General features: G+C 38.0%; 1 protein-coding gene across 3 annotated transcripts; it reads left to right on the top strand.

Annotated features, from left to right (window-relative positions):
- Positions 1 to 7,309: 7,309 nt before the first annotated feature.
- Positions 7,310 to 20,311, top strand: Smp_022020.1 (putative cpg binding protein; the record flags this gene model as incomplete). Of its 3 annotated transcripts, none has more annotated exons than XM_018795368.1 (6): positions 7,340 to 7,591; positions 7,627 to 7,727; positions 7,764 to 7,934; positions 7,970 to 8,671; positions 13,157 to 13,361; positions 19,061 to 20,311. In XM_018795368.1, the coding sequence occupies 6 exons, from the start codon at positions 7,479 to 7,481 to the stop codon at positions 20,163 to 20,165; spliced, it is 2,397 nt and encodes a 798-aa protein (XP_018649690.1). The 3 variants fall into 3 exon arrangements, with proteins under 3 accessions (XP_018649688.1, XP_018649690.1, XP_018649689.1); XM_018795369.1 differs by having other exon boundaries at positions 7,479 to 7,591; positions 7,627 to 7,731; positions 7,768 to 7,934; positions 19,061 to 20,165; XM_018795370.1 differs by having other exon boundaries at positions 7,310 to 7,727; positions 19,061 to 20,165.
- Positions 20,312 to 21,654: the final 1,343 nt, after the last annotated feature.

The raw sequence follows: 21,654 nt of genomic DNA, 5'->3' as shown, positions 1-21,654 counted from the left end.
ATACATTCACTTGTGCTCACCTAATTCTATTTGCTGTAAATGGAACTATTTCGTGAATTCCTAGTTCATATAATCATCCAAATACTTCTAATCATCACAGTCTCACCTGTTACACAAATACGCAGGACACAACGAATAACATCATCAGTCTTCTGATAGACTGTGATAACTCGGATTTTCCGAATTATAGTACAAACTATGAATTCTTGAAATAGTGCAATTTACTGCAAGTATAACCAGATGAGCACAAACGAAAGTAACGTTTTTTGGAATTCGAAATCAGTGGGCAATCAAGTACAAATTAATCATTAGTTCATAAAAACAACACAATATATGGTCAATAAATTCATCCGAATTAGTAGGATCTGAAATACAAAGTGTAGCATTACCTGCGGCGAAATGCACAATAGTGTTATAGACTGACTGCATTTATCCAATTTTATCACATTAAAAGCATTAAGCGTCATTAAATAAACATGGATTACGTGCGTGAAATTCACCACATAACAAACATTCACTAAACTTGTGCTCACATCTGTAACCTGATTTGCAGTTTTCCGTTGAATCATTTTCCATATTTCCATGGGAATGGGGACCACTAATGAACAAACGCGAGCTTGAGTGACATAGTGCTGCACAGCCTGTTTCTGTAGTTCAAGTATGGTATTAGACTTTCTGATCATTTTGCCGCATCATTTTATGAAACTTCCATCTCTCTCTGAATTCAAGTCTAGCAAGCTGCACATGGCTAAGTGGCAACTCCTTGAGCGATTCATATGGTAAAATTAGTTTCTTTGGAAAAGTCATGTTCTTTAGCAGGTTATAGGCTTCACTGCCGATGAACTTCAGAAAATTAGCTGTGACCTTATCATTAATATCCTTTCTAGTTATGCACCAGGTTTGTAACTGCTCCATATAGTCTTCGAAGTCGTCCCCATTGAAATCAATATCCAACTACCTATAAAGTCCAAACTACGTTTGGATGAAGACTAACTGTCGGGAATAAGTAAGAGACGTGTCCCGCCCAACCGAAGTCAGAATAAGGCGATTGGGGTGACAACGGTTCTAAACAAATATTACCACTCACCTATTCAACCAACAATTGTTCCCACAGTAATCGATCGAACACACCAAAAAATAAGTGTTATTCTAACCTTTCTGGATAGATCAAGTAAAAAATCTGTTCAAGAGTTTGCTTTATAACACAAAGTGTTTCCAATTCTGGGAAAGTACTCCAATTCACAACCAAAATGCACGATCCCAGTCAAATCAAGCAACACAGTCAAAGAGGGAACAATCAATATGACTGCCGCCAAGATTAAATATCAATTAAAACAACATAGATGCAGTTCAGGAAGAAACATAGAAACCCAGTAAAAGCGACAGAAAAAATGAGAAAACTATCATGAAATGAAACATTGTAACCTCAAGTAGCATTAAAAAGATTAACAATATGTACAAATAAAGAAACCATTAAGAAGTTACAAATGTATACTTAGAGGGGTTTTCACACACGAAACCTTCAAAATGGTTCTTACACTACCCAAGATTTAACTATATTGCGACTCCAGTATGATAATTAAAAGTATTCGAATTAATGTACTAACTGAGAATTCCGATATATTGCAATGTAAGGCAGGTAGAACTAGATGAGCAAAAATGAACATGTTATTTGTATTTAGTAATAAGAGCACAAGAAAGGTGTTCTCAATGGATAGTCTATCAGAGATACTCCCTCTAGAAAAGAAGAGAAGCTTTAATATGAAAATTAAGACCCTAATGAGTATGTGTCGAGGACAACATGGGGTTTTCAGAATACTATATTTCAACAGTTTCCCACTCTTCTTATATCACACAAAATATACCTACAGACATACATACGTTAAATAAGCAAATAAATTATCAAGAACTAGGTGAAATGTTTTTAAGAAAAGAATCCGTACGGCTGTGGGTTGTGAGAATGTTTACGAACGCAGGTTTCCTATTAGGCCAGCTTTTACAATCTACTCTTCCAGTAGTAGTTGTACTAAATACAGTATTAAAGAGCTCTTGTACTTTCACTTGTATAAATGTATTTGAATGCACCTGCATCTCGTTCTACAGGAAAATACAAAAAGAGGATGAGTGGCTAATATTCGGTAAAACAACACTTTCCGGTAGTATGTAAGACTTCAAATGTCTATCCGCAACCATACTATCGCATGGGTATCAAAAGACTTATCTACCAACTAAATTCGTGACTCTATGCAACGCAGTAAAATTTCTTCTCAAAAGCCCTGAGATGAATAATGGTAATGTCAAAAACATGTAGCCTCTTTGTAAAATTTCACATCGAAAACTTCGATATCAACATATGAGGACTAAGAGACACAAGAAAAATTACACCGTGATGTGTGAAATGCAGCACAGCTTCTATTGCAGAATCTTCGATTGTACAAAATTATTGTCGTTCAAACAGGTTATTTAGGCGCTTTTTATGTCTCACGCTGATGTTAACATCAAAAAGGATTAGGTGTAAGACCATTTGAAATAGACTATTGTTAATTGAATGCCAATAGCTCATTCATTTTAAAGAAATTTCAAACAGAAGAAATTTGCATGCTAACGGTAAAATCATCAGCACACTGAGCAGAAAAGCTTTTTCAGAAGAGGCAGGCCTTTAAAAAAAAGGAAAACAGAGAAGAGAACTTTGATTGACACATCAACTTTAGTCAACTGATACAGAATACTTTCCTTCAAACAAGATATAATAATGGGTAAGGTCAATAATAATAGTAATATTACTGTTCACTTCTGAAGAGTTATGAGTAACCGTAAAAAGCGACCTTGTTAAAACAACGTTAACCAGAATAAACAAATTAAATCGTTTAAACGCTGTCCGGGGAGTTGAAGAAATAATTATGAAGCCTAATGATGAAAGACGAGATTTTTCGGAAGTCACGAGGCCAACATCCCTTCTAACAACCAGAGCAACAATTAATATAAGTACATGGAATGTTCGGACAGTGTAGGAGACCAGGAGGACCAGTAAAATAGCTACGTAAATGAGAAGATACAAATTGGCGGTTCTCAGAGTACGTGAAACCCATTGGACCCAAACTGGACAGAAAAGCTTAGGTACAGGAGAGATGATGCTGTACTCCAGTCACGAAGAGGAAAGTGCTCCACACACTTAGGGAGTTACTCTGATGCTGTTCAAAGAAGCACGAGAAGCACCTATAGAATGGGAGTCTCATGGATCGAGGATCATCAAAGCATCCTTCAAAGGAAAAAAGGAGGAATTTATAATCAATGCTATCCAACATTATGCATCTGCCGATGATAGCAGTCAGTCAGCTACAATGTAGGACCAAGTACATATATGCGTCGGCACAAGTTGCCACACCTCACTCATAAGCACAACGCGATGAACACCAAATTCATAGGAGTAGTTACTTCAATGATGGTAATATATAAAAGAAAGATTATGTATAAGGATATAGAACAGTAAGAAAGAAATTAGAACGTAGAAAAAAGGTATAAATTAATTTTATTCTCACGGTTCAAGGGAAGACAAAGAATCTATACACCCACGCCATTGTGATTGATTCTTAGCCATATCATCCACGGTCTCCAACCATCGGTTACGATAGTCGCGCGGACCCCAAACAAGTACTCTGCATCTGCCAACATGGTTCAGGCCAGAAGTTAGTGACTTCAAGCACTGATGACACGTTTTGGTTTGGCCGCCCATAACTATCTCCCATCCGTCTCCAACACTAGTCATCATTGCGTGTAGTGGTAATCGGTGGTTGGGCATGCGTAATACGTGACCCAACCATCTATGTCAACGAAGATTCACCACCTCATCAACTGATTTACCACCACTCACTAACACCCTGTGTCTAACCTCACTATTAGTTACCCGGTGATCCCAGCAGATGAGAGCAACATTTCTAGCACACCTGTGATCAAATACCAGTAACCTAAGAGTATCCTCTACTCTTAATGGTCACGTTTCACAGTCGTGAAGTAGAACATAAGGAACTGCCGGGCAGTATACACATTCTTTTATTGATAGATGGATATCCCGCCTTCGCCGTAGGTAATGTTGGCAAATGCCAAACGACCTTTCTGAATACGTGCAGAGATATCGTCAGGCACAAACGCATTAGGGCTGATCAGACTTCCAAGACAAGTGAAGTTGTCGACACGTTCTACTACTTTACTCCCTATCCTTAGTTCAGGTGTTGACACAGCCCAGTCCTGGAGCAATAACTTGCATTTGGAGGGGTAGAAACACATTCCACACATCCTGCATTTTATCAGCGTCTTCATCAAACAGGACTATGTCATATGCGTATCCCGAGTCGATAAGTGGAGCTCCCGGTAGGAGATCAAGTCCTGAAAATACAGTCGACGAGAGTGCTAATTTTGGCAGTGGGTCTGTGGTAAAATTGTACAGAAATGAAGATAGTGGACAGCCTTGTAGGACATCACTTGTACTCACAAAACCAGATGCGCCATAATCTCTGGCTTGACTGGAATTATTCGAGTAAGGAGCCTTCACAAGTTTTGTGTACTTCTGAGGTATGCCTGTCAATGACAGACACTGTCACAGAACCTCTAGGTCTACAGAGTGAAATGTTGCCTTTAAGTCAAAGAAGACCACCATTGTCTGACGTCAATAAGCATTTCTGTTTCCTAAAACCTGACAGAAACGATGACAATAAAAATCAGTTGTATGAAAGAACGCAATCAATCATAGCGAAGTGCTCAGGAAAGGACGGGATAATTCTGATGAGAGACCTAAACGTCAAAATCGGAATAGACAACACCGGATACGAATATATCATGAGACGACGTGGACTGGCTGAGAGAAAGGATTGAAAATAGTGAGAGATTCGCAAATGTATGTGCATTCAACAAAATGGCTATAGGTGCTATATTATTCCACAACCAACGCATACACAAAGCTACATCCGTCTCACTGGATCACATCACAGAAATCCCGGAACGATTACTTAATGATAATTTCGATGATATGTTGACGCTATTCGATTCATTTTCACACGACCTTTCTTTTCGTAAAAGCTGAGTACACAGAAGCAAACAAGCAAATGAAGAGCATTCGAGCTGACAAACAGAAATATGTGGAAGACCTAGCAACAACAACGGAAAAAGCTGCATCAGAAGGAAATGAAATGATCATATGACACAACGAAGAAACTGGCAATGAAATATGGTAAACCAGAGAGACTAGTCAAGGACAAAGCATGCAAGCCAATCACTGAGATTCAAGAACAGCGGAACAGATGCGTAGAATACTTCGAGGAACCCCTGAATAGACCAGTTTCATTGGACTCACCGGACATCGAAACCACACCTACAGATCTAACTATAGACATCACTCCACCAACGATCGAAAGATCAGGATGGCCACGAGACAAATCAAGTTTGGGAAAGCAGCAGGACCTGACAATATACCAGCTGAAGCACTCAAATCAGACATAGAACAACTACAAACATGCTCCACATTCTTTTGAGGAAGATTTGAGAGAAAGAACAAGTGCCATCGACAGACTGGAAAGGATACCTCATCAAGATACCAAAGAAAGGAGATCTGGGCAAATGGGAAAACTGTGGAGGCATCAAACTACTATGAGTACCAGGAAACATTTTCGACAGTGCCGTTGAGCCGAATGAGATATTCAGTAGGCGCCCAGCTTCGGGAACAACAGACCGGATTCCGTAAGGATCGATCGCGCACAGACCGAATCTCGACAATATGGATCACTGTTGGACAGTCAATTGAATGGAACTCGTCACTATAAATCAACTTCCATGACTGTGAGAATGCATTTGGTAGCGTGGATAGGAGGACCTTATGAAACCTCCTGTACCTGAGCAAATCTTCAACATCATTCGGAATTCATACGTCGAACTACACTGCGAAGTAGTGGATGGAGGACAGCTGATAAACGCATTCCAAGCGAGGACCGGAGTCAGACAAGACTGTCTACTCTCCCCCTTTCTCTTTCTTCTGGTGGTTGACTGGATTACGAAGGTCTCCACATCTGAGGGGAAGCGCGGAATACAATGGATAGCTTGCACACAACTAGACGATCTGGACTTTGCTAGCCCTTCTATACCGTCCATACGAACAAATAAAGGTCAAGGCAACTAGTGTAGCAGCAGACTCTGCATCATCAGGCCTCTGCATACACAAGGGAAGAACCATAATTCTCAAATACAACACAGAGAATACTTACCATTCAAACTAGATGGCGAAACTCTGGAATCTTCCACGTACCTGGACAGCATCACCAATGAACAAAGAGGATCTGATGCAGATGTAAAGGCAAGGATTGACAAAACAAGGATAGCATTCCTACAGTTGAACAACATATGCAACTCGAACAATTGTTTGCAAGCCAACATTAGAGCCAGAATCTTCAATACGAACATCAAGACAGTTCTACTGCATGGAGCTGGAACTTCGAAAACTACTACAGTCATCACCGAGAGTGTACAAGTGTTTATAGACAATCTAGAATCCTGGTAAGCAATCTATCGCCCTTTACTATTGGTAACAGTCGTAATCAAGTACGAAATTACTAAACGATGAGTTTGGCAAGTAAACACCTTTTTAAAAATAATAATGACTATAATAGTCAAAGTAAAATTTTTTAACATGATAACTATGGGCTAGACTTAATGATGGCATGTAAACGTTATCTTTTTTATGTAAACCACTAATAAAGTTGTTGCTGGCTCGGTTTACTTCTTTATTCCTAGACTGATCACCTTAGACTATTTTCGCAATAACCAACGTGAGGTCGCTAAAACCTTGTTCCTCTCACGGAGTCGTAAATTATTCGAATCATCTGCCAGATCATTTAACATCCCATCTCCATTTTCAATGAAAGGAAGATTCTTCAGAGAAATACTGATCCTGAGGATTAATATAAGTGATTTGATCTATCCAAGTCACTGAAGAATAATTGAATAAATCTACCATTCATAACCCCATAAAAGAGGCCGAGGTAAAATAATGAATCGGTAAATATCCCAGACACTACATGATCTGATTTTCATTGCCTTCAGACAACTAAATTTCTAGACAACAAGGATAATTTTCATCAATCAACAAGTTATTTGTCACCTACCCATCAACTTTAGTGCATTTTTATAGGCTCAAATTAAGCGCGTAGTAAATACATCTAACTGTTAGGTGCTATCTGAAGATCTCCATCTTTGTGATACCACAATATTTTTAGCATACGGTAATTGCAACGGTCAGTTCAATTTGTCGACGACCATTACGGGCGCTCTAGTCAAAAAATTCCGCTAATGGGAGGAATTGAAGTAGTTTTTTCACTTAGTGGCGTCTTATAAATTCCTTCTTGCATATGCCGTGTTGTAGTATGAAACTTGATAAGTGGTAAACTTCAAAGTTGTTTGCTGACCTTGTCTATTCGCCAAACTAACCACCAAGTATGCAAAAGCGGCGTAAGAATAATGGTAAAAAAACTGTGAATGAGGAGTTTGATAAAAAGATGAGTGAAGTCTATTGTGTCTGTCGTTCTTCAGACGCTGAACGATTCATGATGTGAGTTGTTTATAGGAATGGTAATAAGTATGTAGAGCATGTGACCAATGCGAAGAATGGTATCACGGAGATTGTATTAATGTCACTCCTAAGCAAGCAGAGCAAATAAAAACTTTTTACTGTCCTCAATGTCGATGTAAGTATCTGAAATTTTCGCCTATTGTTTGAGTAGGTAGGAATCCGTCTCTGGAGATCGAGTATAAGAACACCAGAAGTCAGAGACCGAGACAAAATCGTCCGAGTTTAAGTCCTAATAACGATGTCAGTACCTATCCGGACCAACTCCCATCAGGTAAACAGTTCAAGGGAAAACGAAAACCAGATCCCCCCGTCAGTAAATCAGGTAGCGTGTGTTATATAGCCATTCATTTCTTGTAGAAACTGGTACTCGTACTACTCCAATCGACCACACATTACATTTACCGCCCAGAAATATGCGCAAATTCAATTCTCCTGGTCCTGACACGTCTCCTAGATCACCCAATGCCTCAGATTCAAGTACTTCAGCTGTGTATAATCGCGTATACTGGGGACGAGAAGAGCAATCTGGATTTGGGGAAGATCAAAAATTATCTAGTACATTTGTCTCCAGAAAGCGGTCTGGATCCCCTCGTTTACGCCCTTGCGGTAATTGCACAGGCTGCAGCATACAAGAAGATTGCGGAAAATGTGAATATTGTAGGGATAGAAGAAAATTCGGCGGCCCCAACAAAATGCGTCAGAAATGTAGGTTAAGACAATGTGCTGGAATGAACGCTTCCCGTAGCAGGAATCCTTCTAATTCTTCTCAAGGCGTTGGTTCTCGACGCCGCAAGCAGCCACCGATACAGTCTACACCCATGGATACACCACCATCCCATATGCAGTCGTATGCGGACTTCGATGACGAACAGTTCGAAGTGCCGTTAGACTTTTCCCCACGACCATATTCTGATAATATTACACAGTCGTTCCTGTCTCATCACCCTGCAAGTTCAGCTCCATTGGGCAGCAAAATGCGTAGAGGTGACCACCGCATTCCAGCCACTAATGAAATTGACGGAATTACTCATCGGCTTTTTGGACGATTCAGTCACGATGGTAAGTTCTAACATTTCTCATTTTAATAAACCCTATGTCTTATTTTTTCGCCATTTGTTTTTGGAAAACTTGGGTTCATAAAGTACTGTATACATCTTTGCAGGTAGATATTCTAACGCAAAACTCGGTAGTTTTCCTTTGGTATATGATTCTGCTTATTGTAATGACATAAGTGCCATCGACTATGGTTAAATACTCTCCGGAGATATTACACGTAATTAAATTAATCACAATGACGATCTAGCCAGTAATAAACTTATAACCCTCTTGGTTGTTTCATATGTTTTGGTGAAATGTAGCGACAATTGGAATATACACGAAACCTATCTGTTTACGATTTTGACTTTCCATGAAGAAAGGTGTAGCTTATGTACATGATTACTGTAGTACTGAGCACATAGCTTCTGGGTGTCAGTGCTGCCATAAACTTGCTTCCAAATCGAGTTATTTTAAACGTATCCCTACTGTTTGAACAAATTTCATCATATCAATTACCCTGTGATACATGTATCAGGTCTACCCAAGATGATCATTTTAGGACATACAGTTTGCTTGGCACTTGTGATTCGAAGAAAATATTTCGAATTATATTTCCTAAAGATCAGTCCTTCCTCCTGTCACTCGCGATATGGTTGAAAATGAGTATCTGGGAGATCTCAGTTGTTTAAAAGAGAATTTAAATGATCTTGATCTCCGTTCAGATGAAATTCTCCATGGGTGTCAAGTTTGTCTTGGTGATATAGCACCCAAACGCTTTGAGCGATAGGAGCTAACCAACTCGCAGACACAGTTGTAAACACTCTGGCTTAAAAAAACAGACTGTGGATAGTGCATATTTTGTGACAAACAGTATCAGTGGTCCTGCTATCCTAAGACAATAAAGCATCCTCCTGGATAACAAATCAAGAACAAAAGAAAATCAAAATGCTGTATTCCATTGTTGAAAGAGCAGTTAGACCAGTTACTTGACCAACCCAGAAATAATTGAGACTTCAGGTCTGCTAATACATTTTCTCAAAATACCTGTCTCACTTCCAGTAATTGTTGCGTTTTAGCTCAAAACTCTAGCAACAGTGGTCAGTCGATTCCACATAATCAGTCTGAAACAACTAAAGACTTCATTTGGATCACTTATTTTGTCAGGCGTAAACATAAAATCCAATGATCAATGCCATATTTCGTTCCTCAGGTCAACCAGTAATGGTTAAACCTCATACATTCAGACTAAAGAATCTTATCTCAGAGAAACTATTATTTCCATTTCTCGATACCGTTCATGCTTCAACGTTTCAGGTGTGTCGTTTTGGTCTTAACCCAGTAATAATATAATTGCTCATTCATCGGACTAACTAGTGATACGAAAACTAAAAATCGCCAATACATCTATCAATGTTGGAGCTTACTCATTTCAGCGTAGTTATATCGTCAACTTCCTGAGACAAGTAGGAATGTTAAACGTGTGCTCCACCTTGGAGTTGAGGTCCACAACTTGGCTCTCAGAAGGCGATTTAGTGAGACTGACTGCTTTTGTATATGTATTAAGCTATAGAACACCTATAGATAGGTGGTAGGGATTACATTTCCAAGTTACCTAAATCACTCGTTTAATGTATATACATATTCTTTAGATGATGATGTAGTGTATACTTTTGGTATAGTTTTACGAATATATATGCATTGTCTTGACGATTAAGTGGCATCACTGACATGGTGTATCTCAACTCCGTCGATTCCCTGTATAATAACCTGTGTTGTATGGTCAGTATAGGCAGTTTGGCTTTCATTTATAACCTTCTTAAAATAGTCTTCATGCCGATGCATACTATTAACGGGTTTTTAGTTTCAGTGTTTTGTTACGTTTCCTAGTTTTTCATCTTATCTAAGCCACTAATACTACATATAGGCTCACCAAATAACGATGTGTATCGAGCCTAATAAGTCCTAGCGGCTTTGAAGCCTTGTGCTCTACAAACTCATTTTATTGGAAAATAATTTCAGTGATTTTCTTTTCCTGTAAATACATGTTCACTTCATTGGTTTATTCGTCCAGTTCAACTTAACTGACTTCAAAAACCCAAGCGATGGCCATAAGCGCCACTGATAAAAAATCTTACGTTATGAGTTGCTGCCCTGTCTTCTGTTAACTTCTTATTCGACTTTTCGTTTTCATGTAATATTCTCTTTTTATTCACAAAGTGAGTTACATTTTTCTCTAACACTTTTCGGTCATATCTCTTGAGGATACCTATCTTATTCGTTTCAGTAATTCACTGTGAAGCAATAACCTCGTGGCTTAGGCAATGAATGTTCATGCATTTAGTTATATGTCTAAACTACTCACCACCTACTTCGATTTGACAACCAGCTGTTATCACTAACCACCTCAAAACAGAGTACATGGACAAATCAGTCATTGTCCATATAGGACGTAGAACGAATGTATTCTTGTTCCAGTTCCCATCGCAGACCAACGAAAGGGGAAGTCAGTATGACGATAAACTGAGGGTGAATAATAATTGATCTAATGGGAGGCTAATCACGACAAATAGTTCCCAAAGAACAAAGGTAACCAAAGTATGGAAAGTATAAAATGAAACTAAGCTCAAGATTTTATGGAAAATGCAGAATAAATGTGACTTCAGTCTGTTTGAAATCGTGTTACACAATGTCCAACCATAGACTAAAATATTATACAGACTCCAACTACGAAGTCTGAACCTATTGACTCGTTCCAGCGCGACAGTAAATAACTTCATAGATTGATACTGTGTCTGGATTTGTTCGGCCCTGAACTCTTCCCTCCTTAATTGAGTATCATCAAGCATTGCCCATCGGAATGTCCAGTGCATGTCCCGACCACAGTATCACTAGTATTCTATATATATATATATTCTTTTGAAGGATGCTTTGATGATCCTCGATCCATGAGACTCCCATTCTATAGGTGCTTCTCGTGCTTCTTTGAACAGCATCAGAGTAACTCCCTAAGTGTGTGGAGCACTTTCCTCTTCGTGACTGGAGTACAGCATCATCTCTCCTGTACCTAAGCTTTTCTGTCCAGTTTGGGTCCAATGGGTTTCACGTACTCTGAGAACCGCCAATTTGTATCTTCTCATTTACGTAGCTATTTTACTGGTCCTCCTGGTCTCCTACACTGTCCGAACATTCCATGTACTTATATTAATTGTTGCTCTGGTTGTTAGAAGGGATGTTGGCCTCGTGACTTCCGAAAAATCTCGTCTTTCATCATTAGGCTTCATAATTATTTCTTCAACTCCCCGGACAGCGTTTAAACGATTTAATTTGTTTATTCTGGTTAATGCTGTTTTAGGAAGGTTGTTCTTTTTACTGGATGGGGTTTCTGACCCCATACCCAACCCTTTTCCCTGACCCGGACTTGGGACTGGCAGTAACCCTAGAAGAGCTATGGGTGGAGTTGTTATTCGTTGTACTTACATTTTAATTCCCAGAAAAGCAAATTGATAGGACCTAAGTTGTTTCTGATGTGTGTCGATATTCCGTTGACTGCCAACTCATTAAGGCTAATTTTTTCATGATAAGTAAAGTAGTCACTGTGGTTATTTAATTTACTTCATATGATCGAACTAAGCATTGACACAAGCCAATGCCGAATCATTGGTTCATATTTTCACTCAGGGCATTACCTAGTTTCACTGTCTGAGACGTTGCTGTTGAGCTAATCTGTCCGGAATTAATCTTCTGTGGGGTAGATATTTGCATTTGACTGACTATTGAGTTTAACGCACTATATATATGTTTCTTAGTTTTTAAAATAAATGTTTTTCTTAAAGTGATAGGTTGGATTCACTAAGTTATCTTCGATCTAATAGCAGCAGTGCATCTCCTTGTTATCTGTAAACACTTAATCGTCATACCAACTTGGTTATTCATCTTTCATGGATTTTCTATTTCATCTAGAATTCCCAATTACATTTTATAGCGTTATTTTCACCATGCGTATAAGTTGAATCATTCCAGGAATACTGTATACAGTTCAAATTATGATCCCATCAGTATGGATCACATGCTATTCACATGGTTCTTGTGTTACTGTCTGACAAAAGACATCTAGAGTGTTTTACTTCCGGCAAACGATAACCGCAATCGTTTTTGGTAAATTTTGAATTCGTTTTACTGTCGTTTTTTTGAGATATAAGCGCCTAGATTGTACATAGACTTGTACTTTCCTTTTCGAATTGACGGCTGTCTTGTCTCACTTGTAGAATTTTATTTGGTTGGAGAATAAATTTCAATTACCAGTTACCCGTCACTTTTTCCATGTTTTTTCAATCAGTCGTACAAATAAAGCAATGTCATACGTCTTTTAAAGTGTACCTATTTCATTGGCTACATTAAACTACTCGAAAAGTTCAAACGGAAATCAGTTGTTGAGAAACTTAACATTAAATTTATTTTATTTTGCTAAATTTCATATGAACAAAATACTTTCACTCTGTTTATCAGGTCTCCAACCGCATTCTCGCAATAAAGGACCCATGCCAAATATTTATCCCATCAACACTGATGAACCTATAGATTTTGTGGACAACGATTCGGATGATGACATTGTACTTCCAGAAATGGCACATTGTGCAGGTCCTGCTTGCATGCTGGCGGCTATTCCTGGTGAGAAATACTGTTCAGAATCCTGCAAACTGAAACATACCAAGTATGTCCTCTGTTTTTCCACTTTCCAACAATACCATAAACTAGGTCGATTACTGAGATTTTTTCAATCTAAAGAAATGTTTCTTTGGAATACTGATATCAGCTGAAGAACCACTGAAAATAGAGAATTGCTATACAACCGTTGTGTCGTGATTTGAGACTCAGAATTTCTCACCCACGACTCGACCCAGAATAAAACTCAAGGCCTTAGGGTGTCGACACAGACACAACGCTATTTTTGGTTTTTCCGTCGAAACTCAGTGTTCTTCTTGAAATTCGATCATTGCATAAAGTGGAATGATCAGAAGTGGCTAACTACCTCACCTGTTGGTTCAGGTTTTTGGTTACAGCTTTTTGTTGTAACTGCTGAAAATGTATTTAGTAGCACACTTACTATTTAGTTAGGTGGTTTGTAGAAGTCTGCTCAACTTGAAATCGTCTTTTGCTTAGACGTTAGATTTTGATACACTACGTTCAATTTCTTGTACTGTCGTGGATACTCACTACTCTGAATTACCGGACCCAAACGAAAAGTCTGCTCGTTTCTTTAGTTTTCAGGTCCTATGTTGTAAGCCACCTTACTAATCATATTTTGTTCTTTGCATTCCTTTTTAAACGTTGACTTTTGCTCACCAACTATCATCTTCGTCATGAAACCATAAATGCCCTTCATTTTTGATCATTTGGTTGACTGGACTTTATTATATGGATTCTAAAGTTTTATAAGCCCTATATGATGGGTAGTGTATCCATATATTTCGTTTGACTTCCTCAACACATAAAGGCTCTCTTGCAAATACCAGTTTGCCGCGATTGTGTATCGTCAGTGTATTATAGTCATTATATATAAGGTAATCGGGTCCTGTACATGCTCATCGTATTAGTCTTACTGTTATTATCCAACCGTCAAATTCCAACACAAACAGATTCTCCAACTGATGTCATTTCTTGGTGACAACGTATTAAATATGATAACTGACTACTCACAAGTAATACTCTTGTGTAAGTCAATTTTAATCGGGCATGCAATGTGGAACCCATACCATCTCGAGTTGTGCAGGTCCACATCAGCACACCAGAAGAACTTATTTATTTAAACATAAACATAGATCGAAAGGGGTACCAAAATACATATGCGCCTCACAATAAAAATGACATTCTGAAAAGATAAAGAGAGGGAGGTGATCACAATAAAAAAGGACAAAAATGAATAGAAATTATTTTGTGGGATTGCAAAAAAGAATAGTGGGAGAAGCAGTTCAGTTAAGGAAATTCATCTCACTACTGTGAAGGAGGTAATTTATAACTACAGCATAACCCGCCACTGGCTTCTACTTCAAGCCGTCTGATAGCATCTCAAGCCACTGTGTTGCACTATCTCTAGGACCCCAAACAGGGAGCTGTGAAAAACCAACAGATCCTAGTCTTTCATAGCTAATTTTCATAGAAATACACCATGTCATACACTGACGACCTCTCTGACTTTTCCAACCAATCCTAGCGTTATTAAGGAATGTAGAACTTGTCGTGACGACATTCGTAGCGCGTGTCGAGACCACCGAAGTCGGTGTTTCAAGATGGTGTCAGCAACTGAGTTATCGTCGCTCCATATTACTAACATGGTGCTGCCACTGAATATCAGAAATCATTTGGAGGCAAAGATGACCAAACACTGAATCGCTTAACATCCTTAACTTGGAGAGGCCAGGTTTCACAAAAACAAACGAGAACCGCTTTCACCGACGTGTTTTAGGTTCAACCTTTTACAGCCGAACTAGCATCACGAAGACGCCAAAGATGACACAGATTAGCATAACCTGCTCTGGCTTTCATCATTCATGAATTGATTTCATCACTCATGCCACTACCATCACTCACACGGCTATCCAGATACACAAACTACCCGACTACTAACTGCTGACTACCAAGATTGAGTGTAGGCATAGTGTTCTGCCAGTATTGTAAAAGTACTTTGTCCTTAGGAGGTGCAAAGCACATGTTATAATTATGGACACTGATTGCCAACTGATTAAGTGTCGATTCCATGGTTTGATTATCATCTCACAATAAAATAATATCCATCTACTCAAGGTCGAAGATTCTCTCTAGGTAACAGATCTACATTACCATTATATACACCCATCAGAATTGTTTCCAGAATGTCATTGATGGCAAAGTTGAAAAAGAATGGTGAGATTGTGTAACCCTGTCTAATCCCACTGCTTGAATGGGACAATGGAGAGAAGTGGTTGTATGCTTTCACGCTATCTGAGGTGTTTGTATATAGACCTTTCAAGATGTTAGTAAATTATTCACGCACACCTTTCTTCAATAGACAATCCCAAAGAAAAGTCCTGTCCAACTAATCGGCCCTAATGTCAAGAAACAACGATTATTGGCTTGTGATAAGTATGACGGTGTCGTAACATTTGGCGGAGGGTGAATATATGATCAATACATCCTCGACCAGAACGAAAACTAGCCTGCTGGTCGTGAGTCAATCTTTCTCGGGTTTTGAACAACCTACTTAGTATGGTGGAAGTCAACAGTTTGAACGCGATTAGAAGTAGACTTATCCCCCGATAGTTGTTACATAGATGACGTGAACCCTTTATAAAAGTAGGAATAACTATCGACTCATTCCACGATTTTGGGACACTTTCTAATTGCCAGACATTTGTAAACAACTCAGTCAGTTGCCTCACCAGAAAGTTGCTGCGATTGTTAGAAAGGGTCAGAGGTAAGTCGTCTGGGTATGGTGATTTGTGGCGCTTCACGGATTAGAGTTCCTTACGGACTATCCCAAGTCTACTAAAACCTCTCTCTCCAAACTACACATTGGAGCCTTCAACGTACGTACCCTATGTCAAATCTTGCAGCAGGTCACCTTGGCTATGACATCGGTGGTCAGTAAGACAAAATCAACAAATTAGTGTGTGTAGAATATAGGATGGTCTTATTTTAAGGGAGAGAACGCATGTATCTGGACTGCTGCGACTGATTATAAATATCACTCCATTAATTTACTTCGGGTGATAATCTCTGTATTCAAGAATCTTCATGGGTAATTCTATGTGGATATTTGCCGGTAAAAAAATCCATTATTAAATGTTGATTTCGTAGGCTTGGTAATAATAAGATTTGTTGTCCATTCTTCCCAATTCAATTTTTGTAGTCTTTGTCGTTCTAAACTTTTATTCCCACCGTTCGTAGCCTGTGTATGAGCGTCTTTGATGACTTTAGTATTAGGCGGTTTTTGAATTTGCCTTTCCCATTCTGTACCCAACTGATGGCTACTATGGAATTCGATTTGGACAGATTTTTGTAATCTGAAGTAAGGTATACAAATTAAGGTTGTATTGTACATTGAATTGATTTTATCATTTCCGTTTGAATTCAAAATGTTAGGTTATTTAGTGGTAAAAAGCCGGACTTTATAACAACCAAAATACACGCATTTAATTAGTCTGTTCACTTTATATTTCCTATTTACAACTTCCAGTTCTCGCTGCTCCGTTCGTTCGGCTGTTTCTAATCTCCGTCCTTCAATAACTACTATTTCACCCCGTGAAGCTAATCCTATTCCGTAAGTGTATATTGGTGACATATTTATTGTTGTATGTATTCTCCCATTAAATTTGAGCTATAGAACCTGTTTATAATTTCTCAGTTATTCTCATTGCTTAGTATTCTTGGACACTACTTCACTCGACAAGTCCTTAAATTAAAACACGGTTGAACAGGAACTAAATTATATTCCAGATAAAAAAAGTAGGTGGAAGCAGGAATTGCAATAAGAATAACGTTAGTATATTTACAGTTTTACATGAGAAGATTCTATAGTCTTCAAGTATCCACCAGCACTCATCGGATAAGAAATAGCCAATCAGCGTGCACCAACACAATCGTGCACGGAACGTGCTTTGATCCAATCTATATACCGCTAACACAACTCGAGGTTCCTTGTTCATATCATGGCCATTGACTCCATTGATCAAAAGTATTTTACCACTCTATCGGTTAAGTGCTCTGGCGCGAGACTGGTAGGTCCCGGGTTCGAATCTCGCGAGGCGAGGTCGTGGATACGCACTGCTGATAAGTCCCACAATAGGGCGAAACGGCCGTCCAGTGCTTCCAGGTTACCTGCTTCAGTTTGGGCACCTTGGCAGTATCACAGCCCTCATACAAATGGAATGAGATTTGTGTGGCGTATATATATCTGTTGCCCCCTTGTACCAATATTTATGTGTTTAAATAAATAACCACTGAAGTTATTTCATTTTTATATTCCAACCAGTACTAGACTATAATTATCCATATTTGAAGTTACCATAATCACTTCAGAAATATATTTTTTAGAAACCCCATGTAAGCTGTGTGCAATACCTATTTTGTCAGCTGCCGAAGCTATCTGACTGCACTTCCTTGGTCTTTGATCAAGTGTTAACCCGACGACTCACTAGTTAAAAGCTAAATACGGATGATTCACAGTCCCTTTTCTAATTGCCTCAACTGTCCCGTAAATAAGCACATTTCTTATTTAAGAAACTTCATATTGATCCACAGATTATAAAAAGCACACAAAGATCTAAGGCCATGTAAATAGTCATTATTTGACCGTGGATTAGAAAAAATTTTGGTTTTACATTTTCACCTCGATAACTAGGTAGGATATTGTTCGGGTGTGAGTTTGGAAGCTGACTTTTTGTACCCTCAGCATTCTTTACAGCCTTTTATGTAAAGAGCCCATTATTTTTCCTAACTTTCATTAAGATGCATGTGATGTGAATGAGTTGGTCAGAGTAGTTTTCATTATGATTCCATATCATTTTATGTGTCTCTGGAAATGCTGGTGATACATGAGAACTCGTTATTCTCATCGCGCTTCAGCGCCTTCCTGAGGCGTTACCACTATACTATTCACGGGTTGAAAAGCGTGTTCGAATCCCGTAGGAATATCAGTTCTCTCAAGATTATAGGTACACCTAACCAACTGGTAGCAACTAGCACAGAAACTGTGTCCAGATTTTCCTCCTGATTGCTTCCAACCACTAATACCAAAACATATTGCACACAATATTAAGTCACTTATACTGGTGTCCACATTCGGACTTTCCTAACAGAATTCAATCAACATTAAGCATTAAATAAACATAACATTGATTACTTCTCAATGTGCAATTAACATTAGTATGTCAGCCTTACTGGAGGTTCGGGGTTTCCTGTTGATCGCTTCCAGCCACCGCCTACCTAGCTCGTAGTCTGTAAAGTTCCTTACCTCCTAATCCAAAAGTCATAGTCATCATCGAGCTCTCACTTATGTTAACAGTAAACACTAATTTGTACTGGCGTGACATATTGGTGCAGATATTCGCCTACTATCTTTGTCACTGTAGACTCATTACTTCACTTACTGTTCTTTCAGTAGTCTCTTAACAGTATATCAAGTACCTCTCCTCCTATACAATTTATTTGTTAGCAAATTCGTTTTATTATAGTTAACGAAATCTCTTGGTTCAGATATAAAATATCAATGTCAAATATGCTGTACTATTCTATCGATCATTCTCGGGTTTCTTTTAGTCCAGCACAGTTTATTGGGTTTTCTATATCTAATCCTCTTCTATACAAACGTTTAATCAAATGACCTTTTTTACTACTGTCTTATATACAAAATCAATGTGTTTTTCCCTTATTTAGTTACTCTTTACCATATCCAGATCATATGTATTGTCGCCATCATCGTGTTCAGAATTGGAACAATACTGCATCTCCATCCTACAGAACTACAAATCAACCTTTTGACCAGTTCTCTATTGATCAGGCTTACATTACTAGTGATGGCTTACTTCAGTCACGTGGACATCCAACATTTGGATGTTCTCCGGGACCAGTCCATAGAATTACATCACAGCGACATCCAAATCCTCATCCTGTTTTGATCAATACTAGTAGTCGATTGAATAGCGTGGATAATCAAGGTAATACAATGATTTGTGACGTTGCTGATACCGCTGCATTTATGGATTCTGTGGCTTCAGCAGTACGTAGAAGTAATAATCATGGGACAATAAATGCATTTGCTGAAGAGCTTGGCATAGATTTACCATCCGCTCATCCTTCAACCGGAACTCGTTTATCGTCTTCACCTAGTTTATCTGGAATTTATTCTTGTTATACTGGATCGAATCGTAGTGATAATATTCGACCAGTTGATTTACATGCTGTAGATGATGATACTGAACTACCACCAGGAGTGGATGATGATGAAGCTGATGTCAATCAAATAGTTTCCGAAGTGGGCGGACATCCTGTTTACGGCTATTATATGATTAGTTATGGCAATGAAACCAACGGTCATAATTCACGTGTTTCCTTGACTAATGCTTCTAACTCTACACTAAATGAACATCGTATAAGTACAGGCTCTTTGCGTGCCAGAACGAATATCCGCCACCTTAATCATAGGATGATAAATCAAAGTAACGGTGAATCAACAAATGGTATCCCTGGATCCTACACTTCTAATCGAACTTTGCCAGTTGGCAATGTAAATTTTCGACATACAAACTTAAATGTTATCCCAGGAACAGTAAGTCAGGATAATTGTTTAAGTCCATCCGGATCTACCGGTGTCAGTGACATAGGTGTTTCTAATATAGGATCATCAGTATCCAATTCCAATGTAGCGCCTCATTCTGTTCCTGGTTATATACCTGGTCCCGATGAATTCTACACAATCAATGATTCAGATGACTTAGAAATCAATTGGCCACAAGAGACAGTCGCTGGAGTAAATGGTTAACTTTTAATTGTATTATATCTTTCAAGATGTTCATCACTTCATATGGAATTATTGCTTAATAAATAAGTGACCTCAGCTAGGAGCTGTTTTGCGCATATATCTTTCCTCTTTTGGAAATTGATCTTACGTATTTTTTGTTGTTGATAAAAGACCTATAAATATCTGTCGCATTACAGAGACCTAAAATCCTATGACCTCTGTTTACCGCCCCCCGCCACATGTTTTACTCATCATTACGTTGCAGTGTATTAAGTTGTCAGGTCTCAAAATTCTCTGTATTTATGTTGCTTATCAGATTTGTTTTTGTGACTATTTGTTTAATTCCTTTTCTTTGCTTAAACAACAACAACAACATCGATAATTTTGCCTTGTATACATATATATATATATATATGTCATATTCTTTATCAATGGCGCCAAAAAAAACGGTTCATTCAGAACAATCTTGTACATATAAATAGCTCATCTTTTAACCTTTTTTTGTTTTGTTTTTGAAAACATATATATGTATATTTTTGTGTTTTTTTTAATTAACTACGTGTATCTATGTACACGTTATTCTTTATGTTTTTGACACAGTGTGTGTGTGTGTGTGTGGGGGGGTCTGTTGGGAAAAATACGCCACTCTGCACAATAATATTATCAACTCAAAATGTGTCTTTTATTTCCTATCTAACCAGAACTATCTATCTCTATCTATCTATATATATCTGTTGTTATTATGATCTATTGGTCTTAGTGTTTCTTGAATTGGACTTTCTTATCACACACACACACACACACACACTATCATGAATTGATAAATTCACTTTATAAAGATTAGTTCATCTTATATATCTTATTCTTTACGAAAACATTATACAACTTTCCGGCTATTGAATTCTTCTTTTCATTCCTTAAAAATCTTATTCTTGTAACTCTTTCCCTACTTTCTATATTCAATATAATCTCTACTATTACTAATTACTGTCATTACTATTATTATTATTATTATCAGTAGTAGGGGTAGTAGTAGTAGTAGTAGTACACACAGTAACTGTATAGTAATGATGGAACTATAATTAATCTTCTTTTTTATACTTTACCTCACTTCCTTCTAAATTTCCAGTCCCTGTAAATAATATATATCTATTCCTATATGTATACGTTCAATCAATAAGAAAAACCATATTTTAGAAGGTGTTTTGGTTTTTTCCTTTCTTCTAACAATCATTTCATGTGTACATAATGAGGAGGGTAACCGATTAAAATGATCAGACATTATATATATATATATATAGGTTATTGTCCCCTTTATAATTATTGGCAGTTATCTATGTAACTGCATAGTAACTGTAAAGAATAATAGGAATATTATTAGTTGTGAATGATATTGAAGATTGCTAACACCATCTGTACAAATAGTTGAATTCTCCATCTGTAAAAAAATATGAAGACAAAATATTTATATCATATTAAATATGATCACAGTTACATCTATTACGTAATA

Source organism: Schistosoma mansoni, chromosome 2 (genome assembly GCF_000237925.1).
Source record: "Schistosoma mansoni strain Puerto Rico chromosome 2, complete genome".
In the NCBI taxonomy this organism is placed as follows: domain Eukaryota; kingdom Metazoa; phylum Platyhelminthes; class Trematoda; order Strigeidida; family Schistosomatidae; genus Schistosoma; species Schistosoma mansoni.
This window is presented reverse-complemented; position numbering and strand designations above follow the sequence as displayed.